The 24,942-nt window shown below is 51.7% G+C and overlaps 8 protein-coding genes across 8 annotated transcripts; 1 reads left to right on the forward strand and 7 right to left on the reverse strand.

Moving 5' to 3' along the window:
- Positions 1-1,282: 1,282 nt before the first annotated feature.
- On the reverse strand, positions 1,283-2,303 carry STEHIDRAFT_163453 (uncharacterized protein; the record flags this gene model as incomplete). The annotated part of the gene is made up of 7 exons (XM_007311143.1): positions 1,283-1,324; positions 1,393-1,401; positions 1,477-1,519; positions 1,576-1,591; positions 1,661-2,015; positions 2,080-2,182; positions 2,242-2,303. The coding sequence occupies 7 exons, from the start codon at positions 2,301-2,303 to the stop codon at positions 1,283-1,285; spliced, it is 630 nt and encodes a 209-aa protein (XP_007311205.1).
- A 1,111-nt stretch (positions 2,304-3,414) lies between these two features.
- STEHIDRAFT_126321 (uncharacterized protein) lies at positions 3,415-4,136 on the reverse strand. Its single transcript, XM_007311144.1, has 4 exons — positions 3,991-4,136; positions 3,782-3,917; positions 3,578-3,721; positions 3,415-3,515 (listed from the first exon to the last, which is right to left on the reverse strand). The coding sequence occupies exons 1-3, from the start codon at positions 4,112-4,114 to the stop codon at positions 3,670-3,672; spliced, it is 312 nt and encodes a 103-aa protein (XP_007311206.1). The 5' UTR covers positions 4,115-4,136; the 3' UTR covers positions 3,415-3,515; positions 3,578-3,669.
- Positions 4,137-5,018: 882 nt separating this feature from the next.
- On the reverse strand, positions 5,019-6,319 carry STEHIDRAFT_143093 (uncharacterized protein; the record flags this gene model as incomplete). Its single annotated transcript, XM_007311145.1, has 5 exons — positions 5,019-5,152; positions 5,185-5,659; positions 5,699-5,721; positions 5,784-6,053; positions 6,112-6,319. The coding sequence occupies 5 exons, from the start codon at positions 6,317-6,319 to the stop codon at positions 5,019-5,021; spliced, it is 1,110 nt and encodes a 369-aa protein (XP_007311207.1).
- A 259-nt stretch (positions 6,320-6,578) lies between these two features.
- On the reverse strand, positions 6,579-9,425 carry STEHIDRAFT_163456 (glycoside hydrolase; the record flags this gene model as incomplete). The annotated part of the gene is made up of 12 exons (XM_007311146.1): positions 6,579-7,065; positions 7,121-7,185; positions 7,240-7,259; positions 7,341-7,630; positions 7,690-7,989; positions 8,082-8,180; positions 8,235-8,385; positions 8,445-8,583; positions 8,628-8,732; positions 8,814-8,912; positions 9,103-9,183; positions 9,294-9,425. 12 exons carry the CDS (start codon positions 9,423-9,425, stop codon positions 6,579-6,581), a joined length of 1,968 nt encoding a protein of 655 aa, XP_007311208.1.
- Positions 9,426-9,485: 60 nt separating this feature from the next.
- On the reverse strand, positions 9,486-11,600 carry STEHIDRAFT_163457 (uncharacterized protein; the record flags this gene model as incomplete). The annotated part of the gene is made up of 8 exons (XM_007311147.1): positions 9,486-9,700; positions 9,765-10,065; positions 10,131-10,319; positions 10,482-10,586; positions 10,718-10,874; positions 10,967-11,070; positions 11,304-11,386; positions 11,444-11,600. 8 exons carry the CDS (start codon positions 11,598-11,600, stop codon positions 9,486-9,488), a joined length of 1,311 nt encoding a protein of 436 aa, XP_007311209.1.
- A 231-nt stretch (positions 11,601-11,831) lies between these two features.
- On the forward strand, positions 11,832-13,775 carry STEHIDRAFT_135630 (uncharacterized protein; the record flags this gene model as incomplete). Its single annotated transcript, XM_007311148.1, has 8 exons — positions 11,832-11,883; positions 11,941-12,074; positions 12,137-12,280; positions 12,348-12,600; positions 12,662-12,810; positions 12,864-13,122; positions 13,173-13,269; positions 13,319-13,775. The coding sequence occupies 8 exons, from the start codon at positions 11,832-11,834 to the stop codon at positions 13,773-13,775; spliced, it is 1,545 nt and encodes a 514-aa protein (XP_007311210.1).
- Positions 13,776-14,652: 877 nt separating this feature from the next.
- On the reverse strand, positions 14,653-17,269 carry STEHIDRAFT_150871 (kinase-like protein). The gene is made up of 6 exons (XM_007311149.1): positions 17,003-17,269; positions 16,698-16,920; positions 16,110-16,585; positions 15,510-15,973; positions 15,136-15,307; positions 14,653-15,041 (listed from the first exon to the last, which is right to left on the reverse strand). Exons 1-6 carry the CDS (start codon positions 17,202-17,204, stop codon positions 14,842-14,844), a joined length of 1,737 nt encoding a protein of 578 aa, XP_007311211.1. The 5' UTR covers positions 17,205-17,269; the 3' UTR covers positions 14,653-14,841.
- Positions 17,270-18,347: 1,078 nt separating this feature from the next.
- On the reverse strand, positions 18,348-19,780 carry STEHIDRAFT_87986 (Phosphoenolpyruvate/pyruvate domain-containing protein). Its single transcript, XM_007311150.1, has 5 exons — positions 19,647-19,780; positions 19,432-19,579; positions 19,043-19,315; positions 18,728-18,913; positions 18,348-18,595 (listed from the first exon to the last, which is right to left on the reverse strand). Exons 1-5 carry the CDS (start codon positions 19,695-19,697, stop codon positions 18,498-18,500), a joined length of 756 nt encoding a protein of 251 aa, XP_007311212.1. The 5' UTR covers positions 19,698-19,780; the 3' UTR covers positions 18,348-18,497.
- Positions 19,781-24,942: the final 5,162 nt, after the last annotated feature.

Consider the following 24,942-nt stretch of genomic DNA (forward strand, 5'->3'; position numbering starts at 1 on the left):
GCACGGAGACTACGAGCCTCTGGTCCCACTATCCGCCGAGGAGGAAGCGAAAATTCCGGACCATATCTCCGTCATTGCCATCGCGGGGCCTGAGGAGACTCCCAAGCAGTTCTGGAAGTGCAAAGAGGACGAGGCCTGGGGCCCTCTGTCTGTAACCCAGAGTTGGCCATTCAAGAAATATTTTGGCGCTACCTGGCTGGCTGGTGCTCAGAACATGGTCAAGATTCCAGAGCCGAGGGCAACTTAGATGCAGAATTTTCACCCCCGGAACTCTGTATGGACATCGCTCATTTTCGTTGTGTAATATCGTGTTTGTATGCTTTCATCTCCTCGAATTCTCTCGTTGTCATTTTATTTGCCCCATGCTCTCGTACACCGTGCCTCTTTTATCGATTGTTTTGATGGCTTTGAATATACATGCTCTTTCATTATCATTGGCTTGGAGCGCTCGGTTATCCATTGAGTTCAAAGCACAAGAAACGATCAGACTTCCAGTCTCGCCTTGGACGGGTCGGATAAGTATACTACGCCCCTTCTCGTTCAAGCTCTTAGCTGGGGCCTTTCACGGTCTAGTATACCTCGGGAGCAGACCGGAGACTGACTAGCTGAAGTGGCCGTCGAGGGTCACGGTGGAGTGCAACCGTGAGTAGTAATTTGTATATCTGATGAAACATCAACTAACCAGAGGTCTTTTGATATATTTGAGATGATGTTTCACCGGTTTTCACACATTCACACCCGCAAAAAAGGCCGGTTCAATGTTAATGTCAGTCTAGTCATCTTCATCGAGCGACTTCCTAGTCGACTGGCTGCCTAGACTCTCGTTCGTAATTACATTGCTACCGCTCTCGAACCTGACATTCGCATCCATGCTGAACCCTCTTGAATTTCAGGAGTCCCTTGTCCCAGGCGTCCTAGTATCGCGCCCACTGCCCGTCCTCCAACCAGACGAATCTGCACTGAGGCGTGTTTCCGTCGCGATAGCAAAAGCGGAAGCACTCAGGCTGTCAGCCCCACAGTCGACCCCCATGTTTTCGAGTTCGACTTCCAGTGCATCGATGGACCGGTCTTGAAAGGCTTTGTGTTGAAGGCGAAGGTTCATCATGAGTCGAGTGATGCGAATCGATGAGAGTCCGCGTTCGTAAAAGACAACAGATTAGATTTTCAGTTGTCGTAAGTGTTTAGGAGAAGGCGAGCGTTAGTGAGGGTAGTAGACAAGTGCATGAGAATGGGATGAAGGAAGTAGGGAGGGTGTATACGTCTACGAGACTCAGGGCGGGACTCACAGCTTCGTCAATGTGGTGGCGGTACCCCGTGTTATTTCCTATCGGAATCGTATCAGAGACCTATTGGGAATATGACCACAGTTGTGTGGATGGAGACTGTACTCACTTGCGCGTACTAAATGAGCGGACATGCGGAAACGTCAGTCAGTCATGTATCAATTCTCGCAAAACGGAAACGATTGTGGCGCACCAGCAACACCAGTATGTTGGCGAGGTTCACTAACAAGAGCGCACTAACTCGCAAAATTCAATGATTGTCGACATTGAAAGCAGAGGATGAGCTACATACCTGAAGTACGTGATGCCTAACACACCAGGAAGATTCAGCGATCCAGGGCTTGCAGCATGATACTCAAACAGAGAATGGAACGCACTATCCTGCAGCATGACACGCCACAAAGTTCTCGGGTTCGACCATCCCAGGTTCAAATATTTGTTGACCGTAAGACAGAAGACGACGGCGTCGTATACGAGACTGACTATCCAGGCTGTGGAATAGGCTGTAAACTCAAGATAACTCGCATCTTCATGTTGAAAACGAGGATGAAAGAGCGCGCCTTGGCCGCTACGCCGACGGTGGAATTGCAAAGTGAGGGAGGGGAGGACAAAAGGAGCGTACACAAATGATGACAAGTAATTGTCCACTCCACATCCCAGGAACGAGAGTGCCTCTTCAAGCTCTTCTGTGAGTGCACTCGTCGGGAGATGTGCTAGCTGTGCAGCGCCAACCTATGAGTGTGATATTGATACGTTCATCTCTCGTGTCTTATGACAGAGCTACAACAGAACGTACGATAAAAATAATTAGGTTGACGACGCTCAGGGCCCACACCAACCCTGTGACATAACGACGCGCTACAGAGCCTGCATATAGCGCTGTCATGCGCAAGTTGCACCTAGCATGACATGTAACGTTAATGGGGTTGTTATTGAGTAAGTCATCAAGAATGCCTACCAGCCACAGAGAATTGAAGGATCGCGATCACCCATCCACCATAAATCCTCAATTTTGGACATCTGCGGGTAGAATATGGGCACATAAGCTCATGAGACTGAATATCAGGCCTGTGAAATCAAGGGGAACTGGTGGGAGACGCACAGGTTTAACGACACAGGCGGTCCAACGAAGGTCATCCAGAACAAAGGTAGAAATCTTAATACTATCGAATGAAAAAGAAAAGGAGCGTGTTGGGTGTAAAAAGGCCGTTTTGTTTCCAGTTGAAGCGCTGCTCGACCTTGAAGGTCAAAGCATAGTCTGATGCCCGGGTCAGCCGTGCGGAGCGATACACGAGAAGGTGATTGACAGTTTCAAGACACGAAAAGACTAACCATAATAAATCAGAACTGCAAAAGAGTCAGATTTGGGGACGTCCGGTGAAAAGAGGGACTAGAACCACAGACTAAGACCGGCGAGAGACACGGCGCGCAGAACCCGCCTGCATAGCAAGTCCATTTCAGTATACCAAACCACAAAAGATGAGTGAATTACACGCACATCTGGCTCATGAGGCTGACAACCTCAGCCTCCGGTATCACGACTGGGCTGAAACTGCCATTGCTGCTCATGATCAGGCTTCCACTGGGACCCGAGTCTCGGAATTCGACGCTTCAACTTGTCGCAAAGCCGCCCAGGATAAATAAACAGTACTTTTACCAAAAGATCGCGCGAAATCTATGGGGGGATGACGGTCTCGCAGAAACCGGCAGAGAAGCGAGGCTATAAGCATTATGGTGGAGCTGGCGTCCGCCTGGGCTCTTTCTGTCTGTCAAACAAAAACTTCCTCGATCCGCAAACCTGTAGGCTGTAAAACTCCGACATCGTCATTGCTTCCAAAGCCGGTCATCAACCATCTCAGCGGTGGTCTATCGCGATGGTGAATTTCATGGATAGGTGCTCCGCATGAAGCTGCCCGAAGTCGCACAATGAGATCAACGGCACCCAGTGGAGCATGATTGCGTCTCTGGAACTTAGGAATAAATGAAGAAGGTACATGCCGTGTCATGTCCTTGAGGCTGGCCTCTTCTGTCGATTCATATTGTTTTGAAGAGCTGTGCACAGCTTTCTCGGCGGTACGTACCTTTTCCTGTAAGGATCATATTGCGATCGGTTCTGGGATATATTCAAGGGTGGAAGTGTTCCGACGAGGACCTCGATTGGGATCAATGGATATGAGCATGTTCAAACATGACAGCACACCCATGCGGTAAGAAGTAACATTACAATTGATACTACGCGTATATACGACGTTCAGCGTGTCTAAAACATTATGATCTCAATACTAGAGGCGTACCCAGAGATGATCATGCGTTTGATGTGGTTCAGATACATAGGTACAGGGACACTCGCCGTGGACCTCAAGATATCCTGACCACGCCTCACTTCTCAGTGCTGCATGGGCTCGGCCGTCCCCTTGCCCGTCTTGGCCAGCTCATTCCTACCAACCGTACCAAATCGGTGAGACCCAACGACAAACATAGATGCGAGTCTGACGCACCTCAACTGCACACTGAACTCATCCTCGATATCATCATCGTCCCAGTTATCCTCCCAAAGCTTGTCTCCGCCAGACTTGGCGGCACCAGGAGCAGCTCCTCCAAGGTGAGCGAGGTCGGTCTGCGAGTCGTCCCAGTCTATTCGATCATGGACAAACCATGAAATAGAATGATCAGCTTCGGTCCTTGAGCGAGTGACGTGAAGACGCACCTTGAACGGCGAACTCCTCGAACTCGTCATCTTCCTCTAGAACACCGAGATGGGGCTGCGCATCCTCCGTCTTTGTCTTCTCTGCAGTCTTTGCAGTGTCGGATGGCTTCGAAGAGGATGACATTGTAGTTATCGGTGGTGTGGGGAGAGCCAAGGGAGAACTGAAATTGGGCCGAACTTCGAATCCGAGCGCGTCGGGGACGCGACGCGTCAGTGTGTTACGTAAACTTCGCACTCGTGCCACTGTGGCGCTCCAGGGCGCTCCTTACTGTTCGACCGTCCACACCGTTCTCACTTCAAGCTTCACGCTGACCATGCTTTGTTTTTCTGGGTTACTCTTCGGTCCAGTTAACACCGTACACATTCATAACTTTGACTCATCGGAAGTGCCATGTATTCACTGATTTGTCGGCCGGCGTCAGCACTGGAAGCCGGTCAGTGCCAGAAAGTTGCTGGACCCTCCCAAATCGAAGCTCTGGAATGCCTGACCCTGCATTTTATCTTCGCCAGATAAATGGGCACACCTGTCATATCAACACGATAAACGATTTCAAGGTTCATCATACTAACTTTCCTCCTCTGCCTCCAAGATCCCCACACAGGTAACTGGCCCTCAAAGGCCATGGCACGTCACGAAATTCGCCGGCATGCGAAGCACGGACCAGAAGATCTCGTACAGTAAGCTGGCAGCCGTTTTGCAACTCTTTTTGGTTTGTATTTACGCCATCCATCAGATGGTGCCACGGCGCGCCTGGTATCATTCCCCTCTTCTCGACTCTCGTTCAGCTCCATGCAACCCCTTCATCCGCCCTCTCAGTCGCTCCAGACCTTCTTCACGCAGTCATTGACTCAATGTATAAAGCGTCGACTCTCGTCATGACTGCAGGCCTCCTGCGCAAGGGTCCAGGGCTATGCCACGGCGTCGCCGGAAATGCGAGCGCTCTCTTCTTTGCTGCAGACGCATCTTCTGCCTATCATTATTTCCGTATCAGGTCATCGTCAGCTGCCACCGGTGTTGATACAAAGGACTACGCCGCATTGGCTCGTGAATGCACCGCCGGCGCATTGAACCTTCTCAAACTCGACAAGACACCAAGACCACCGATCTTGACCTTAAGCTCCCAATCGATAATCTCGTACTCGAGCGTCGCGATGAGGGAACCTTTCGATGCTTGTTCTTGTCTTCTGGCCAACCCATGATATCGTGCGCTTTGTGATTCCAGAAGAGCTTTTCCGACATGGCGGTGCCATCCTTGGGGTCCGTTTTCGGCTTGTTTTCGAGCACGCCGAGGAGGTAGTGATTGTGATCCTTTGCAGGCTTGACACCCCACTTGTTGTGCTTGATACCGTAGAATGACCACATGAAGATGACGACAGCGAGGGTAACAGTGATGAACGGGATGGATAAAAGAAGCGCATACATCGTAGTGGCGACGACGGACTCTCCGCGAGGCTCGAGATACCAAGTGTAGTCCAAATCGTCGACGACAAGGTCCCAAGCCAGATGAGGTTTCGGAGGAGCGGACATGTTGAGGTAGTTGGACGCTGCAGTGTTGGGCGGCAGACGGTCGGGAACACCGTCCCTGTCGACATCACCGTAGTAGTACGAGTCGTAGGCGTAGACGTTGAGCTGGATGTACGTGGGCCACGTCGCCATGATTTCCAATTCCTAAGTACCATCGCCGGTGTGTTCCATAGTGGCATCAACACCCGAATCATAAGTACTCCAGTCTACGCGGTGGAAAAAAGGTCAGCCTTAGCACGAAAACAAGAGATGACGGGAGGCTGCGTACACTGCATGAGAATGTGCTGCCCGTCCCATAAAATGGATTCGTCCGAGAAGACGTCCGAGGCGATGTACGTCGTAGCCTCCCATTCCTTCCAGGACGTCCGGTTCTTGCCAAAGTTCAACGAGTACCTGAACATCTCAGCGCCTAGTGCTTTGTGCGTGAACTGGTACTGGCCATTCGAGTATGAGAACGCATCGTTATCGTAGTCTGCCTCGGTGAAGACCATGACGTTGTTCGCCAGACCCTTGCGAAGGAGGAGCGTGTCGACAGCCTCTACACAGCCAACGGTATAAGTAACACTGTTGAAGTAAGAAATACAGAGGAACGGTACGTACGCCAGACTTAGTACTGGCTTGACTCGTCGGGTTGTCGACGATGATTTGAAGGATACCGTCAGACATATCCTTGATGTTCGCGGTCCACGACCAGGCCGAAGGAGCGTCCCCAGAGAGCAAGGAGACAAGAGCGTTCGTCAGAGTGACACACGTGACAGTGTCGGTATCAATCGAAGGCGAGGTGCTGTTCCCAGAGGAAGACATTGGGAGAGACCGCGGCGGTGACGGTCGGGCAGTCCATCGGGGTATCAAACTCGAGCGAGACTTGGACGGTCGTCGACTTGGAAAGGATAAGATAATCGTGGCCAGGAGTGAATTTCGTCAAGGCAAGGAGAGGTGCCACCCAGACGTCTTGAGGGACGAGGACGTTGAAGCTGTAAGGGTCCATCGTGGTCGAGTCCAGACAACCGAAATAAGGCACTTGGTTGTCTTTATTGTACGAGGACAGCGAGCCTTGAAGAGTTCAGTTCCCGTAGGGATAGAACAGATTCCGGACGATGGTGTCGGCCTGGTATAGAGTAGAGATCAGGTTAGAGCTAGTGCAGTCATACGTCCAGGTTTTCGTGGTGTGCTCGTTGGTGTAGAGCATCCAAACTTCGTCGGGGTTGTTTCCGCTGAGGGTTTGCGAGGTAATATCCGAACGGGAGATCGACCAAAGACCTATCTCGGTCGCGGTACCGTTAGAACCGGGGCGCTCAATCTGATAAGCCCAGTTGCCCTGTTGCACGAGACCGAAACCATTTTGGAGAGCGCCGTAGACGAAGTGAAGGTAGAACATGTGAGCCATCATACGACGGCTGTTCATTATGGGATCGAAGTGGTCGAGAGAGTTCCAGTCGTCGAGGCAGCCGATGAGAGACTTGTCGAGCGCGATGTTGTAGTACTGCTCCGATCCGAGATGGTGACATCCATGACGCTGCCAGGCCTTATTACTGATCATGGCTTGACGGCTGTAAAAATTCGCAATGAGTGGAGGTTCGCGTATCAACTTCATGGAGCACTCACCCGTAGAGGTAATTCTGTGCGGTGGTATCGTATAAGTAGACGTTCTGCTCTTCACCATGGTAAATCTGCAGCACATACGTCAGCGAGAGCCAAGGTGTCAAGTATGGTTGGGTACGAACCAAAGATATGCCAGGCATGACTAGTGTGGTGATAAAAGTAGCAAAGGCAGCTTTTTGAGTCTCCAAACTCGACTAGCGGAACACATCGAAATCGCTGGTACCGAACATGTGTCTCGGGTCCACGTCGCCAGTGATGGCATTCAAGAAGTCATTGTCGACGAACATCTGGTTCCAAGAGGTAACGAAGTTGACGTCGATATCGTAAGCGTCGGCCAAATTGCCGTCCATTCCAAAGAAACGAGTGAGAGAGCGGTAGGTGGAGTAGTGGAAGGCGACGGCGTCAAGACCATTGTCGGACTCGTCCCGAAGGAAGCACTGGCTCTGGTTGGCGGTCAGGTTGGCGGCGATGTCGAAGTTACTGGGAAGCTGAGTCGGGGTCCTGCCTCTGCCACTGTAGATGCAAGTCAGAAAACATCACGGCTGAAAGAGAGACGAAAGACCTACTAGTACTATGAACCGAAGGTATCACCACCCGTAACTTCACCGGTGATGAAGAAGTTTTTCTTGCCAAGGTCGTAAGCACACTTCCTGGTCGCAGAGGCCCAGATAGCCAAAGCGTCGACGGTGGCCTGTGTGGACTTGTCGATAAGGATAACGCCAACGCCGAGCGCGGTGATAGTCAAGCACGAGAAAGTCGTGAGCTTGGCCATGACGGTGGGCTCCCATTCGCGCAGATAATCCTGCACGGAGGCGAACTTGGCGAGCTGACGTTGCCAATCAGGATGGACACCGAAAGTCCATATCACCGTACTGATCAAAGTCGGACTCGAGGCAGCCATTAGTCTCGACGGAGACGACAGTGACAGCGTGAGCGGCGTGACGAACACGACGAGTCAACTGACCGAGAAAGTCTTGTACCCATCAGAGCCCCATGGCATGAGATCGGGATGCTTCCAGACGGCTTCGTATTGAGATCGAAAGGAGTGGACCCGTTGAGGTAGCTGGAGAGAGAGCATCAGATGTGCGGGAAAGGGCAAGCGATGAATTGTTCTTACCCAGAGAAGCCAATCAAATCGGACATGGTACCGACTGTAAAGTCCGCCATAACGTACATTCCGCGGGCGTGGACCTCGGAGATCATTGCGTTGTAGTCGTCGATTGTGCCATAATGGGGATCGAGAACGGTGAAGTCGAGTGGAGAATAACCTGGAGGGGGAGGGGGTTGGGTGAGCAAAAGAAAGGTGAGAGACGAAGAGCACACGTACTGTCAGCCTGCCATAACATGTTCAAGAAGGGCGTTCCAGAGATGAATATTCCTCTGACCCCCATGCGGTATAGGTAGTCAAGCTTGGGTACCAAGCCAGCGAGATCACCGCCGGCGCGGAGCTGGGTCTCTCTCCAGTCCTACTCCCATGCGCAAGCTACTGTCCATACGCGGACCGCATCACCCTGTTCATTGTCATCTTCGTGATGAAGTTCCTGCTGCCGGGGTTGAAGATGATCGGCACGATGTCTTCGTATTGTTGGTGGTTGATCGGGTTCAGGGTGATGGGCTGCAAGCGAAAGTGTTAGCGTAAGTGTCAGAGTGTGCCTGCGACAGAGGACGGGACGGGACGGGAGAGGGAAGAACGTACCGTCCGGTGCAACTGCACGTCCATGCTCAAGAATTTATACAGCCCGTCGGGAGACTTGACATACTCGACCGCATAACCATCGAAACTGTACTTAGCGGGCTATATAACGAATCAAACAAACGGCACATCGTTCAAGTCAGCATCTTTGCCCATCGACCAGTCCAAAGTAGTGGAAGCAGTGGACATGAAGGAAAGGAAGGAGGGAAGCAGGGGGATCAAAGGGAAGGAAATTTCCCGTACCTCACGCGCCTTCCCCATCGCCCGAGTTGAGCCACATCGTGATCCTCACTTTCCTCCTGAACACTTCCGTCGAGTCTATAATGAGCTTGTTCATCAGCCTATAATCGTCGTGGCACTGGCATACGAGCGTCTACAATTGGATCCGCAATATGTCAGTCATGTGTCAATGCAGTCTGACCATCACCAAGGAACGAAAGAAGGGAGGGGAAAGAGTGAGGGGGGAGGAAGGGCCACACATACCCTCAGCTGCGCCCCACTAAAACACGCCTCGACGGCTCTCGCATATCTTCTATCTCGCGCCGTCAAGCTCACGGTCGCGGGCTTGAAGATCTCCATCTGGAATAAGTGCCGGTTGCGTCTGAGCCAGAACATCGTGTCCGCAGTCTTTGTCGAATTTAGAGAGCTCGAGCAGGCGCCAAGTAGCTTCGTCGTTTAGGTTTTGCAGGCTGTTGGGTGTGGGGGGATGGGATGGGGAGAGGTGATGTGAGTGAACGCGCTGATGATGTGGGTATGGGATGAGGAGTGGGGAGGCGGCGAGGCAGGGAGGGAAGGGTGGTGAAGCGAAGGAAGGAGATAAACGAGGAGGGCGGCACAGAAGGTGTCCGGAGACCGACGGACGGAAATATAGACTGAAAGAACAGCAAATCCTACAACCAAACACGGACACGTCGAAACAAAAGCAAGAAAAGCGGGAGTAGAAGAAACTGGTACGCGTAGATGACGACGGTGGCGGCGGGTGGGAGGCGGAATAGACGACGTTGGACGATGCAGGGGATTCGAGAATGGGAGGTTCTGTAGGGCTATATGGAATTGGCGGTTGTGCAGTGAACAGCGTCGCAGTGGATGCTGGCGACAGGATGGGTGAACTCAGAATACGAGTCGCATTCTGAGTTCGAGGAGATCGTTCCGGTAGCGACTCTTCCTGCGTAGGTCGCTCTGGTCCCTGAACGCCCTCTGACTCCCCACCCGCCAACGAGTCCTTCCTCCGTAACGGCTCGACCATAGCCAACGACTGTAGACTCCCCGCTTTCTTGATCTCCAGGGCCTTATCCCCGCGTCCGCCCACCTCCATAGTACCCCCGCCTCCTTCGCGTCGTCCTCCGGGATCGACACCATACTAACATCTCCCTCCACCTCTCGGCCATGCCCAACTTCTTCTGCCTCCGACTCATATTCGCTGTGTGGCGGCGGCGATTTCGTCGTGATCGGTTCGGCGACTGGATGTGAAGAAGCGGCCGTACTGAGGAGAAGCTCGAGGATTGCGAACTGTTTGTTGGTGGTGTAATAAGTTGGTGAGTTTACTTGATATGAGCGTTGACGCGAGGGGAGGGAATGGGGTGGGCGAGCGAGGGATCAATGGAGGAGGCGGGACATGAAAGGAGGTGGATATGTTGGGAGCTTGTGTGGAGGAAAAGAAAGTAAACGCACCTCATCTTCGATCCTCTTCCCCTCATTGAACCTATCCACCTCATTCTCGAGCTGTCTGTTCCGCTCCTCGAGCGTCTTCGGCTGGGCTCTGTCCGCGTCCAGGAACTATACCAACAGAAAACCACACCAACCCACAATGTCAGTACCTTCTTTCTCTCACAACGAACATACATAAAACAGAACGGGTAGAGGGCTAGAAAACAATCGCGAGCACAAAAAAGGAAGAAACGACCGACCTCCTGCATCTCCCTCGCTTCCTTCCCCGCATTGATCAACGTCTCGTGCCACGCGCTTACATAACCACTCGTCACCAGCCGCACGCTGCATTTCTCAAAAAAGCTGGCCGGCGTCATCTGCGCGAACTCGGAGACTTTGTCCTGAGGGAAGAACGGGCTATTAAATACCGAATGAAACACCGAGTGAGCACACAGCAGATAGAAAGGGAGATAAGGGAGCAGCAGAAATAAGAACGAATAACAACGCACCACAGATTCCCGACCTGGATATTCAACTCATTCATTCTCAGAATGACCTCCCTCCCCGTCGCACTCTGCCCGTTCGAGCTATATGTCGAGCTCTTGCTCGTGGGCTTGAGGATCCCCCGGATGTTTCTTGAACCAGGCGGAAGGACGCTCGTTGGTGAACAGAGGTGGGTACCGTGGATGAAGAAGCGCGTGCGAGTCGTGAGGCATGGTGTGAATCGCTCACGGGCAGGCCACGCTCATGGCATACCATCGATTGCCCACGCACAAGGCATAGGTACTTATAGCCCTCTGCCTGTGATTCCTATCCCCTTTCGCTTCGCTGCTAGCTCTGCCTCACTGCACTCGCCTCCACTTCTGTTGCATCCACATCCAAGTGCGCCATCTTTGCAGAATTTGTCTCGGGAGCAACGACCTCTAGTTCTGTCAGTAGAAATGTAAGTATTTCAGCCTCGAAGTAATCTAGTAGTAAGAACATACGAATGTAGCGGGCACCATGGGCTGGGAGGCTGCAGATTGTAGCTGACGGCGCCCCATCCATACCATAATACCATAAGACGGCGATATCGTCGTGCAAGCACAGAGCGAGAGGCCTTTCCGCAGGTAATATGGATGGAGGTTTGCATATGTCGAGCATTCTTGGGCTGGGCTGCAGATTGTAACTGACGGCGCACCGTCCATTCCACAATACCATAAGACGGCGATATCGTCGTGCAAGCACAGAGCGAGAGGCCTTTCCGCAGGTACTATGGATGGAGGTTTGCATATGTCGGGCATTCTTGTTTATTGTGGCTTTGCTGGCAGCAACAGTAACTCGGAATTGGCGGAGAGCAATGCTGACTCAGCAATTACAGCATCTGTTCCGGCTATGCGGCTCAACAAACATGAAAAGGATGCGAAGGAGCGCACCATACAAAGCTGCAAGTAGAATCACTGTCTTGCACCCTGTTAATACTCACATAGGACCATCACGACAGTTGCAGATTTTCTGGGGTGTCGGAATGTCATTACATTGCTGCAAAGTCCTGGCGGGGAGCTTGCTGCCATGGAACCAGATGCGGTAGGAATACTTCTAGTGGAAGCACACAATTACGGGCTGGAAAACCTGACGGTAGGATATTCAAGAACCTCCGGTTATTCAGTTGTGTCTCATGTCTCACTTCTCTATTTCAGTATGACGCCTTGATCTCAAAGATTCTTCGTGAGGGGGGCCGGATCGGGAAGGAAGATGCTGAGATTGCTGCTGCTGTGGATAAATTCCAGAAGCAGCGTGATCTCCTCCGTACATTTGCTACTCACGCTGAAAAGCGAACATGGGTATGTTCCGATTTGCTTATGTGACGTTCGGAACATATTGACTCCTATAATCATGATTAAAATGCAGGCTCTCAAGGTAGGGCTGTTCGTACCCCATGATGAGAGGCCTCCTTTCCACCAATGGCTCGACCGCACTGGTATTAAAGTTGTGGTGCGGCCACCGTCCACCGAAGGCCTCCCAGCGAGGAGGACAGTTCTGTACGAGTACGAACCGCTGTCAGATCCTGAAACCCCTTACATTGTGGTCGACGAAGCCCATGGATTCTACATCGTGACAGAAGAAGAGTCGGTGTGCTTCGTTTACGAACATACCATGAAGAGTACGGGCATATCTACATATCATCCTGGCTTGGTTGTTTACACAAGTTGCTCATGTCACAGACGGAGACATAGTCTTGCGACCCTTACTCATCATTGTCCGTAATTTTGGGCGGGTTTCAGAAGAAACCAATGTACCGGCTGTTCAATTTTATACGTTCATGGATGCAGTTATCGAGACGGCATGCAATGGCGAACGTCGTGGAGTCCGAGTAAGTCCTTCCTCGAATTCTCTGTTAAAATCTAAAATTTATGAGTTGAGAAGCCATCTGAGCCTGGTTTGATGGCACAGTTTGGGTATAATGCAGGTCCGCGTCATGCGCGAGTGTGGGGATTGGCAAAAAGTTTCAGCAAGAAGCTTCCTCAAGATGTTAAGGAGCAGCGGGATCGAGATGCAGTGGCTGTATTGTCGATGGTGTGGGCGATGATACGCACTCACATGCCCCGCGAGGGTGTTGATGCATTGGAGGATGTACTGGACGCAACAGGTATGCCACGCATGTCTACACGGAACATCGAGGAAGGTGAGTATATGTTGACTACATCACATTTCTCTCCGCTTATCGCCGAGCAGGGGACGGCTACGAGTTCGAAATTGACGGACAAACATTCTCATTTCCGGTGGCATCTCGTGCGCCACCTGAAGGATACCTCATACAAGCATACTCAGCGTATGTGTGCCACTATGTTCTCTTCGTACGACGCTAACTATATCTACAGGCGGTCGCACTATGACGGTATTGACGATGATGTGCCGAATGCATGGTCCCTCCATAGTTCTGTCTGCGACATTATTCCATCGGAAGCTGCAACACCCTCAGCTACATCGGCTGCAGAACCTGCATTCCGCATCTCGACCCGCTCACAAAGACGCCGGCTGCAAGAGTTGGGCTCCCAGCAAAAATCACCCAATCCTCCGGCTCCAATAGTATCCCGCCCGCTCTGTTATGGAGGTAGCTTTGTGGACCTGGAGCTGCGTGTGGTGGTGAGGCCTGCACCAGCTACCGGTACCCAGTTCGACCCTCGTCGAATGCATGGTTCGACAAGGCTCGTTAATAGAATAACTCGGGCATGTGCTTTCACATCTTCTACCTTTATCCGACAGGCATTTGAGAAGGCGCAGGCAGGATATGGTGTAATGAGGGCACAGAAGGGAACAGGGGCAAACACAGAGTGAATGTCATCCTCGCCATGTTATTAGTACGAATATTTTGCTATCAATCATGATGTTATTTACCGAATGTATGAGAACGGATGAGGGATCGGAAACAACGGAAGGGTCGGACTAGTTGTCGCTCAGTCCCCGTGGTCCTACTCGTCCCACCCAGGAAGAAGCAGCCTCTCGTTGGTCATCATTCGCCCGTTCAGAGTCCAAAATTTTATCTTCCAGCAGCCCTTCCCAGTCAACACCATATACTTCGTGCTCCTCAGGACTCAACGTGTGGTCCTCTATCGTATCTCCACGAAGACCGTAAACTGCCATGTCAAAACCAAACAGATCGGCAGGGGAGCGATAGGTCCTCCGCGGGTCTGAAGCTTAGGCTCGTCCCAACTCTCGGAGAAAAACTGCAGCTCAGCGTTGATACGCGGAAGAAAAAGTGCATGCAGGAGCCAGAGACCAAAAGCTGGCTCACCTTGCTCGGACACTAACTCACCTTGCTCGGACACTAACTCACCTTGCTCGGACACTAACTCACCTTGCTCGGATTCTAGCTCACCTTGAACAAATTCGTGGCTCTTTGTGTGTACGAACTTGATGTGGCGTGCCAATCGGGTTTTGAGTAGCATGTTGAGGGTTCGGTCATAGATGATCTCGCGGACTTCGGACCCGGTTATGCGGAGTACGATCTGGTTTATTTGCCGAAAAATAAATTTATAGCTGCGAACCACTACTACTCACTAGCCTTCTTCATTGTCGGATATAGAGCAACGGGCAGCATCGTCGCCTTGAATGGGCCACACGGTTATGGTCGCGGTTCAATTCATCGTATCCGAATTTTCGGCCTAGTCATGTGCTATCATTTTATCAGCGTTATATCCTTTCAATGAACAGCTCCCCATGGAATCATATACCATCTCCTCAACGAGTCTGAAACGAAAGCCTCGGGAGTGGTGTTCCCAGGCGAGATATCTCAATCATGAGCCACATCGATTCTGATGTGGCACGAGTATGTTAGGTCACAAAAGATCCACATACTCACATCAAATCCCTTCCAACCCTCCTATGCTGCGCACCTTCCATCCTACTCAACATCTAACCACCCCAACCCCGCTACCTCCGCCGCACTCAACCTCTCCTCCGGGTCCCACCTCAACATAGTCCCCATAAACTCCAAAAATCCCGCTTCACCACCATGTTCCGGGTCGATCGCGTCCAGATCGAGGTCGATGAGGGAGGAAAGGGAACATGCCGCAGGGAGGAGGCCCGAACGGAGGATGGAAGCTGCAATTTCGTGAAAATAATGACCGACGAAGACAATGACAGAAGATCAGCATCAGTTGATCCGAAGAAACGGGTGAAAGCGGAGAGAACTGACTGCCAGGCCTGAACACTTCCGCGCTTTCCTTCTCTCCTGCCCTGTTTAGGAAGGTCTCTGGCGGGGATCCCATGACAGCGACCATCTCTGCTACATGGCCTTCATGCGTGTAGCCTGACGAACCGGGAAGACGGCCATAGAAGAGTGGACGGCGATTGATGAGACGCCAGATCTAGTTGAAAGGAGCGAGGGAGCCCAGCGAGGGATGGTGGGAGAAAGAGGAGTTAGCACAAGATGATGGCCAAATAATTGAAGACGAGCATTGTCGAAGGCATCTCGCACGGCAGGAACTCTCTCGAGTGCCACATAACTCAACAAACGCGCAAAGCGCTAGACCGGCTTCGAATTTAAAAGAAAGAACTAGTCAGACTCACCACACATCCCATCCCCCAAACATCCGCCTTCGCATCCCATCCCGCACCCAAAATGACCTCCGGCGCCCTCCACACATCCCTCTGAATCAACCCCTTCCATTTATCTTCCCCGCCGCTCGGTGACCTAATAGTCCACCCGTCCCCTAAGACAGGATCGACACCCTCCACCGCATCATCCACGTTCTCATCTTCCCACATCCTCCGTCCCGCTCTCGCCACCGCCAAATCACACTCCACCTTCGCACTATCCAGCCACACCGTCTTTTCCAACCCACCTAAAGTAGGCGCCCCGAGCTCCTCGACTTTCGGTACGAATTCCCTCGATTCGAAGATCCTAAATCCTAGGTGTTCCGGTGTTTCACGTGCGGGTTTCCGTGCGGATGGGTTCGTGCGTTCGAGTGTTGCGAGGTTTGATAGAGAAGCGGGGGAGATGAGGTCTGTGAGGAGAGAAGTGGGGTGGATGTCTGGACCGAAAGAGACGGGAAGGGAGAAGAGTGTTAGTGCCATATGTTACGCGCCACAGTACGCTCGGAACGAACACAGGGGGCCAAACCACACAAACACTGCGCGTAGAAACTGAATGAAAGACGAGAAGCTCACCAGTGTGCACCCCACCAACACTATGCAGGCCATCCAACGCGATCAAACTCCACCTGATCATCGTCTTTAGATACTTCAACCACTCTCGTGTCGGCACCTCCCCCAATACTTCTTCCAATTTCTGGACTTGGAGCCCGATGGGCGGGTAAGCGAGACAAGTATGGGCACCGAGGGACGTGGAGATCGTAAACCGAGCCTGTGGGAGGCGGAGGAGGAAGAGGCCTGGATGAGGCTCGGCTTGTGTCTCTGATGATCGTGCACCGTCTCTGATGGTTTCTTGTGTTATGGAAGGAGAATCCGGCGTAGAAGGTGTGCTTAATGCGGAGGTCGAAGCGGTGGTGGAGGCAGTGGAAGAAGAGATGAGGTCCGCTAGGGCCCATTGATGCGCTGCATATGCAGTCGATGCGGGGTCGTTCGCGAATATTTTGAGAAATGTGTACTCTTCTATGCCGGACTCCTTGGACTCGCCCGACTGGCTTCACCACACAATACAGCCACAAAGAAAAGTCAGTCGAAATGGATTCCTTTTTCGACCACTATACCACCATAGAGATAACTGGAGAATCAGCACAAAAAAAATGAGCGTACCGGGTCAGATCCAGATCTTTTGCCAGCCATTCCGTCCAGTACTCTCCGTACCCTAACTTACACACCAACTCGTACTTGTCGCCCAGGACTTTCCCGACCTCAGCAGCTGGATAAAAGCGCATTACGTCGTACGTAGGCAGCGTTTCTTCTTCGAGACGGACACCTGGAGGTATTGTTTTGGTGGGTTGTGCTTGTGGTTCACGTTCCAAGGCATGTTCCTCGGCTACAGCATCGAGTTCAGAATCAGCATCGGGTGTAGACGAAGGAATATGATAGGTATTTGAGTTGGGAAAAATGCGAGAAACCTTGAGAGGATACATGGCGGGTAAAAGAGCGGCATGAGTACACTGGCACCTTATTGACAGAATGCGAGCTTGACGAAGAAGTGGAAAGCGAGAGCAACGGTGGTGGCACTGGGATGAGGGAAGACGTCGAGTGAGGACGAGAGGTCGGTAAAAGTACGCGGCGACGAATCGCACGGGCTACTATGCTGGAACGAACAGCCATAGCTTAGGTAGAAATTCTCCCGTATACCAATAGCTCGGAGCACTCTGTTGCTTTATGGCGAGAACGCCGTCGGTGGTTGAGTTTGCCAGTGAGTTAGCGGAGGTCGGCGAGACATGGAAATTCGCACTCCGCGCTGCAGTGGCGCAACATAGTTCGTATGCGCCACACTGCTCTCGATGGTTTTCGCGCTTGTTCTACCCCGCATACAACTCGGAGACAAAAAAGCAGTTTTAGAAAATCCATATTTTTGCTCGACTCGCGTACTGTCAATACATATCAAAAGAGATCCAGACCGTATCTTTCGGGAATCGGAATAAGGAATCTAATCAACAAAAAAACAAAGCGAGATGCCGCAAACGCAGTAACCCATGACAGGAAGCACTATTAAGTATGCATAAAATAAGCCTATATCCATGGCGCAGTAACATGAAATTTTCATTAGGTCAGATAGAACCCAGTAAAGTTCAAGACAGAGCGAGCTGGACTCGGATGTGCTGCCCGCGCCACCACAACGGGATCAACAAATTGGTAAACTTTCACTTGAGGCTGATGAGCTACGATTTATTTACACTCCTCTTATCCAGAAGGATGAGGGTATGAACAGGTTGAATTTCAAATCTGACGTTGCATTTTTCGACATGATTCCGTCGTGTCAGCCCGGAGTCTAGTCCTCCGAGACTATTCGTCGTTGCCCTGTCAATGATATTATGCTCGTAGATACCGGATGGAGCCACGAGAAGTCTTCATCTGTTCGAAACTATGAAAATAGCATAGCGTACAGACTTATCATGAGCTTACAAGCCTCTGATGGATCAGGACAGCGAGGTCACAAGCAGCAAGGGGCTTAAGAGTGAGCAATCAACGCATGCGTCAGAGGCGCTCGTACAAGGTCAGATGATGAGATCCAGCATCCATAGAAGCGTCCCTTTGAGGAGACAATCACCTTTTTGAAGAGCGATAGCGACATCGCCTTTCTTGTCTTGTTCAGGGGAAAGATGGTGGTTCTCATTAGGTACTTCCAGGATGACCAACGTCTCCAAGTGTGCGAGGTTCTTTCCGTCAGGATATGAACTCGCGCAACAAGAGACAGCACAGCTGAGATCATAGCATGTTGCGTGATCATGGTTGGTTGTTGTACAAATTGTATTGGCTTGTGTGAAAATCAAAATATAATGCAGGCGTACAGCGTTCACTGGTATCATCGTTGGTGGGCGTGTCATGGGAAGAAAGCGGAACGGTCAGATGTCCATATACGATATCTCGGTCTTCTATCATGTTGGGTAGCAAGTACATTCAAGGCTGGGGGTTGCGAATCGACTGGAGCTTGGCGAGCTCAGTGCCGTTCCAGACGCCGATAGCGACGATGTCCGCGCCAAGGTTCATGAAGTCAACTGTTCATTGGTCCGATGGTCAATTGGCGCGCGAGAAGAGCCAGAGAAAAGAATTGTTAGTTAGATCAGGCCGGAAACTTATCAGAGGCAATAGTGACAAATGAAACGAGATGAGGAGGAAAGAACACGTACAGCCCTGTTCGAACCTCTTCTGAACCTGGTCTGCCGCCGTACAGAACATACCCGCATACTTGCCCGCGTCGTGGGCGGCCTTGAGTACCCGTTCAATAGCGGACTGAACTTCGGGAATGTTTGGGTGCTCGAGTGCAGGGAAGCCCATCGATGAACATAGGTCGTTTGGCCCAACGAAGAGCATATCTAACCAGGAAACCGCCCAAAAATATCACATGTCAGCAAAACGCCTTGCATCAAAGACCACCAAGCGCCACCGCCACCAAACCAATGTGACGATCTCGACAGCTCGGAGGCACAGGAACAGGGACTTACCAATTCCCTCCACCTTCGCAATCTCCTCGCAGTTCTCCAAACCCTCAACTGTCTCGATCTGAACGGCGATAAATACGTTCTTGTTCGCCTTCTTCAGGTAGTCGCCCATGCCCATATTCCAGGCAGCGGGTGCGAATGGCGATCCTGCACCACGAACGCCTGGGAGGGAGTCGCCAACCAGAGAAGAGCCGACAGCAGGAGGGAATTTGGCATATGAGACCAGAGCACGAGCTTGTGCTGGGGTGGACATCATGGGGCATAAGAGGCCATGGGCTGCAAGTGAAACAAGTACGAAAAGACAGCCGTCGTCAGTGTTCCACAGGTAGATAACGGAGGGTTCGCTGAACGGTAGTGAACTAGGGAAGTGTATGGGGTACTTGGAAACATACCTCCCGTATCGAGTGCGCGCTTGACAAGCCAGTTCTCAGGGGCTGGGATGCGGATGATGGGAGAGCATCCTTGGGCCGCTATTGCTGCTGCCGAGGCATGCATAGCAGAGTCAGAAATATCGCCATGTTCGCAATCAATGAGCACGAACTACAGTCCACACACCCACATAAATTGTGTTAGTACCAGTCGACGATAGGAGAGGAAGAGGGCGTACGTCGAAACCCATCTGCGCGAGCATCCTCGCGAGGTTAGCACCGGGCAACATAAGCCATGATCCAACGATAGGTTTCCTGGGCTCTCTCGTCGACTCGTAGAGCTTCTTATGCAGCCCGAGGAGGTCCTCACTCGAGGAGGCGTTTGCGGGGTTGAGAGATGGGTAAGACATAGCAGAGGGGGAGTACGAAGAGCGCTACAGAGACAGGTATTGCAGAATGCTGGCGGAAAAACTCAGAGAGCTTGGTGGATGGCGAGATAGCAGAGACTGAGAAGCCGATAGGACTGCTGAGAAGGCGGGAGAGGTGAGAAGAAAATGTTCAAAACCGGACATCGTTGGCTTGTGGACGCGCATTTTGAAGGAGAAGCCTCCCGTGGACGGAAGCTGGAAGGATCTGACCCGTCCGAGCCCGAGAGCCGCCAGCATCCCTTTTTTCCAAAGGCGCGCGGCGGGGAGAAACGGGATCTGAGCTACCGCTCGCAAGCAACTCGCAAGAGGCAGAAGCAAAGTCGTTTGGAGCATTTGCCATGGCGCTGCCGTACAGGAGATTGTGGGGAAGTGGCATTGTCCCCCAAAGCTCGCTTGTATCCGGTTCACACCCGCGCCACAACAGGGTTAGGCAAGTAGTTTGTTCTTGGGCCACATGTGCAGGCGAATCCCGGAGAACAACGGTCGTGAAGGCATGTTGCTTACTGTAAGCAATTATCGGCAAGCCTTGGTCAAGTTTTCAGTGAGGATGACCTATTATCAGAATAGCTTTCGCACTTGGATAAGTCGATAGTACGCTAACTACGGCCGTTGGTGGTTCGAGCATGTGAAAGTGTAGGAAACCATCTACAAAGCGATTATTACATTTACAGTCACACGGAGCTTGAAGCACAACAACGATAGCAGATAGCAAGAGATAGCAGAGAAAACAGCATACAGACATCGTACAATGAGCACATACATGAAACAAGAAAACAAATACAGGAATCGCGATGGTGTACGGTGAATATCCCAAAAATAATGAGCATGTGTATCTCCGGCGCGTGTTCTAGAGAGACGCGGGAGCTCCGAGTGTAGAATACAGGGTTTGTCAGAGCATCAAAAATGAATCGAACAGGAAGAAAAAGAACACAAGCATACTCCCTCCCCACTGTCGTGGCAGATGGACATCCACTCTCACCGTCTCAATTGTCCTCATCCCCAGGCTGGATCAGACCATCACTAGAGGAGAAGGTGTGCACCCTTTCTTCTCTTGAGACGGTCCGAAATCGAATACATAATTTTCGGATCTCCTCCCACAAGCATACTAAGCGATCAGGGTAGCAGCCACCCCAGTTATCCCGCTCATTTGGCGCCAGTCCACCAATCCCGAAAAACAACGCCGGGCTGGTCGAAGGCTTTATTCAGTTGCCGAAGCGAAATTTGGTGGAGGGGGGTTGAAAGGGCGGCTGTGATGCGTCAACAGAAGGCTCGGAAGTCCCGTTCGACGTATTGCCAGCGGTGAAAGGCTGGGCATCTTGAGGCAAAGAGGTAGTAGTATTGTTGGTGGAGGAAGTGAAGGACGCTCCTTCCGAAGCTGCGCTACTGGATGTAGAAGTGACTTGGTCTTGGTGATTCCCAAAGGTCGAGAAGGGCTGTTTCTGGGAAGCTGGGTATTTTGCATCAACGGAAGGCGTGGTGGTGCCGCCGGACGTATATTTACCGAACTGGAAAATCTGAGGCGAATGACCGGTCCCAAGCTTGAATGCGGAAGCAGAAGTGGAGGTGGAAGAAGTCCTGCTCGAAGCTGTGGTGATCGGAGTAAAAGTAGTGGCTTCGTAACTCCGAGTTCCAGGTGACGAGAAAGGGTTCGAGGGAAGGTTCGGTGGAGGCACGAACGCTGTCGCGCCACCATCGAACTGTGTAGAAGAACCTGTGTTATCGCCCGAAGAAGGATGGGTGCCGAGAAATGCGTACGCCTCTGAATGAGTGGTGGAAGTACCGGTATTCAACTTGTCGGACAGAATCGAAGGACTGCACGAAGGATTATTTGAGAAAGTCAACGGACTGTTGTTTGTCCTGGGCGGGTCGAAAGTTGGAGTGCCTTCCGTCCCGTTCGTCGAAACTTGAGTAGGAGTTGTCGAAGCCCGCGAGGTATCAGGATGTTCAAAGGTCGAGTCTCGCGATTCGGGTGGTGCATCATTTGTAGGTGGCACAAAGCTCGCGGTGGTAGCCATGCCAGAGGATGGGCCAGACAGCCCATTTGTCTCGTTCGTTCTGGAAGAAGGTGAGGCTTGGACAGAAGGGGTTCCAAAGGGCGAGAATTTGAGTGCAAAAGGCGACGCGCTCCCATTCACAGGTGGTCGGAAGGCGAATTTCCCACCGGTCTGAGTGGCGAACGTCATTTTTGGCCAGGTCGTTTTGGTGAACGTCGAAGCCGGAGAGCCACCATCTCCGGATGGTGGAGAAGGTCCTGACGTGGATCGAGCAAAGACAGACGGCGAACCGCTGTTCCCATTCGTGGTATTTGCCCCAAACAGATTTAGTACTTGGGGCCCAGAACTCTTGAAGGAAGCTGAAGATCGGGAGGAGGGTGCTGACCAGGGGTTTGACGTCGGAGTATCGTGAGATTGGACAGGGGTAAAGGGAGCGCTCGTGCCCGTGGAAGTAGTCGATGTTCCGTTTTCTGTGTTCGATGCAGGCGGAGTCGAAGACGAAGACTGTAACGAGTCGTCGAATACATCCGCGCTCCCGGGATGTCGGGCATACGCTGTGTATAGGTCCGTGGAAGAGTCGGCCGTCGACGCATCTTCTGTCAATGAAGACGAGGACGAGGGATTCGGCGCCTGGTGCATGGTATACGCAGGACCGGTGCTAGGTGCTGAGGTTGTGGAATTGTCCGAATTGACGAACGACGAAGCGTGCGACGAACTCGCGTTGTCGTTTTCAAACACGCCGGTGGTCCCTTGACCCGTCGTTCCCGCACTCACAGACTTCCTACTCGGAATCTTGATAGTACCCAACTTTTGGCCCTTTCTCTTTTCCTCCTCCCTCTCCCTCCTCTCCCTCTCCTTCCTCTCTCCCATCTCCTTTCTGGTCTCAAACCTCGGTCTTCTCTCCACATCCACCTTCAAAAAATCCCACCACCAATGGAATGATGTTGGGTTATAAAATGTCACCTCTCCCTCCTCATACATCCTCAGCAGCACATCTCTAACCACGCTTAACTCCGCATACGTCTCCTGATGCAGGCTATGCACCGTCAGATTTTCGCTCCTGTAACCAGGTCTTATCTGGGAATCAGCATAGACGAAGAGGGACATGACTTTTTCGCGGGTGGGGTGGTCGCGTCTGAGTTTTTTGAGTTTGCCGAGTTCGTCGGTAGCGCTGATCCCTTTGGCTGAAGACCAAGTTTCGAATGCAGTCGTCATCGCCTTGCTGCTGATATGCATGACGGTACTGGTCTTCGTACTCCCTTCAATCCACGACCATTTCGCAACAGGAAAGAATAGAAGTGTCAGTGCAAACACTTTCACCACCCTCCACGTCCTGAAGGTGGAAAAACGGAACATAACGCACCACCACGCTGCACTCCCACCTCCATCTCCAGACATGGCATTTTCACGATAGGCCACTCCTCCGCCCACTTCTCAATTCCGGGATTCCCACCCGGCACTTTGACCGCGTTCGTCATATTTGGGTTGAATGCCAGAGCCCTATCTTTTTCGGGGTCCAGTCGCAGATGGTCGTAGAAGGCCTTATGTACCCCGGTGTATTTGAAACCTAAAAGTGGATGCCAGAACCTGAAGAATTCTTGGAGGCCTTGTAGAGAAACCCAGTCTGTCAGAGTAGATCCAATGTCCGGGTTCAGGTCAACCAAGTATTATCAGCCATGAGCGGGAGGAGGCATTACATCAGTCACCAGGAGAAAGATTACCGAAGGTGGAACATCGGACGTACCCTCGCCAAAATCTTTCGACTGCAAGTTGATGAGAGGGAGAAACTCCTTTACCGCCTCGATGGGAACGCGTATATCTCCCTTCCAAACCTGAAGGAACTTGAGAAACGAACGCTGCGACATGCATTCTTTATCGGTCAAGAGGCCTAGATATGATTGGGTGGATCAATGTTAGCGCTAGCAAGAGTCTGGGTAGGTGTATGATATGTATGTATTAGATGACGCACCAGATCTGAACTTCATGTACGAGCCTTCCTTCCACCACTTATCGCAAACTCCCTGCCAAACTTTTGCATCTACATGCATAGAGTCAAAGCATTCCCCGAGATCTAATCAGAAACAGATCCGCACCCGCACAATTGAAGCAAGCAGAAGAATTCGAACTCACTAACGAAGCTCCCTACATCCGCTTCCGCAGTCCACTTCTTCTTCTCATCCCCAACACTAACAACAAGTCGTACGCCATCAGGATCAACGCCTCCGAATCCGACTCCTGTGAGGCACTTCGCCTCGAATCGACGTTCCTTGTCCTTGTCCAGTAAGTAAACGGTGGGGCAACCGGTCGCAATGGTACGCCAGCCATGACGGGATGATTTGGTAGAGGAGGACGTTCGGTATAATGGTTGGTATTCGACCACGTGAAGACCACTGGATTCTGGATTGATCTCGGTGGAGTCATCATCTTCAACGTTGGTCGTATCTACGCGGGGCACTTCTTGGTCGGGCGTAATTTTCGGTCCAGAATCCTCGGCGCGAGCATATTCATCAAGCTCAGATGATGAGGCCTCAACTTTGACTTCGACAGGTGGCGTCTGCCGCTCTAAGTCTGTGTCGACAGAACACATATATGCATACACTTCCATATCGTCCATGAGCCTGTTCGTCTTGAATGAATTGCCCAACAGTCCATCGAACATGACAGACTCTGTGAGTTCCTGGCCCACAGGTTCACTCGGGGGTTCCTCGGTGACAGTGGCGGCCACAGGCCCCTCAGGATCATGGTCATGTTTGATGTTGGTTCCCGTGTGCAGTCGACGCTTGGATCGCAAGCAAACCTAGACATAACATATAACACAAATAAATGAGAAAGATTCGAACAAGAAAAGACAAGGACACCCACCGTCGCAAGGAGCCACATGACGATGATATCGAGAAGGAGCGCCACACCGAGCAGCGCTCCATACCTTCCCTTCCACAAAGACTCCACTATACCCCGCGGAAGTACAGGGATAGGCTCGAATCCCTCGTGATATACGTATCCAGAGTCGTTGAAAGGTTGTCCTACTGAACCCGGAGGAGTGATCAAGTCGATGAAGATGAGGTTATAAGTGCTCGGTGGCGGTGGCGGTGAGAGCGTTGTAAATGGAAGCC

Source organism: Stereum hirsutum (assembly GCF_000264905.1).
Source record: "Stereum hirsutum FP-91666 SS1 unplaced genomic scaffold STEHIscaffold_24, whole genome shotgun sequence".
Lineage (NCBI taxonomy): Eukaryota > Fungi > Basidiomycota > Agaricomycetes > Russulales > Stereaceae > Stereum > Stereum hirsutum.

Bases quoted from the DNA above. Each gene is read 5' to 3' on its own strand.
- STEHIDRAFT_126321 (XM_007311144.1), bottom strand. From the start codon at position 4,114: ATGTCATCCTCTTCGAAGCCATCCGACACTGCAAAGACTGCAGAGAAG. The intron at 3,918-3,990 runs GTGCGTCTTCAC...ATGATCGAATAG, and splicing joins CGAGGAGTTCGCCGTTCAAG to ACTGGGACGACTCGCAGACC. The intron at 3,722-3,781 runs GTGCGTCAGACT...TACGGTTGGTAG, and splicing joins GAGTTCAGTGTGCAGTTGAG to GAATGAGCTGGCCAAGACGG.
- STEHIDRAFT_150871 (XM_007311149.1), bottom strand. From the start codon at position 17,204: ATGGCTGTTCGTTCCAGCATAGTAGCCCGTGCGATTCGTCGCCGCGTA. The intron at 16,586-16,697 runs GTACGCTCATTT...TGTGTGGTGAAG, and splicing joins AAAGATCTGGATCTGACCCG to CCAGTCGGGCGAGTCCAAGG. The intron at 15,974-16,109 runs GTGAGCTTCTCG...CTTTCGGTCCAG, and splicing joins TGTTGGTGGGGTGCACACTG to ACATCCACCCCACTTCTCTC.
- STEHIDRAFT_87986 (XM_007311150.1), bottom strand. From the start codon at position 19,697: ATGTTGCCCGGTGCTAACCTCGCGAGGATGCTCGCGCAGATGGGTTTC. The intron at 19,316-19,431 runs GTATGTTTCCAA...TTTCACTTGCAG, and splicing joins GCGCGCACTCGATACGGGAG to CCCATGGCCTCTTATGCCCC. The intron at 18,596-18,727 runs GTACGTGTTCTT...ACCAATGAACAG, and splicing joins GAAGAGGTTCGAACAGGGCT to TTGACTTCATGAACCTTGGC.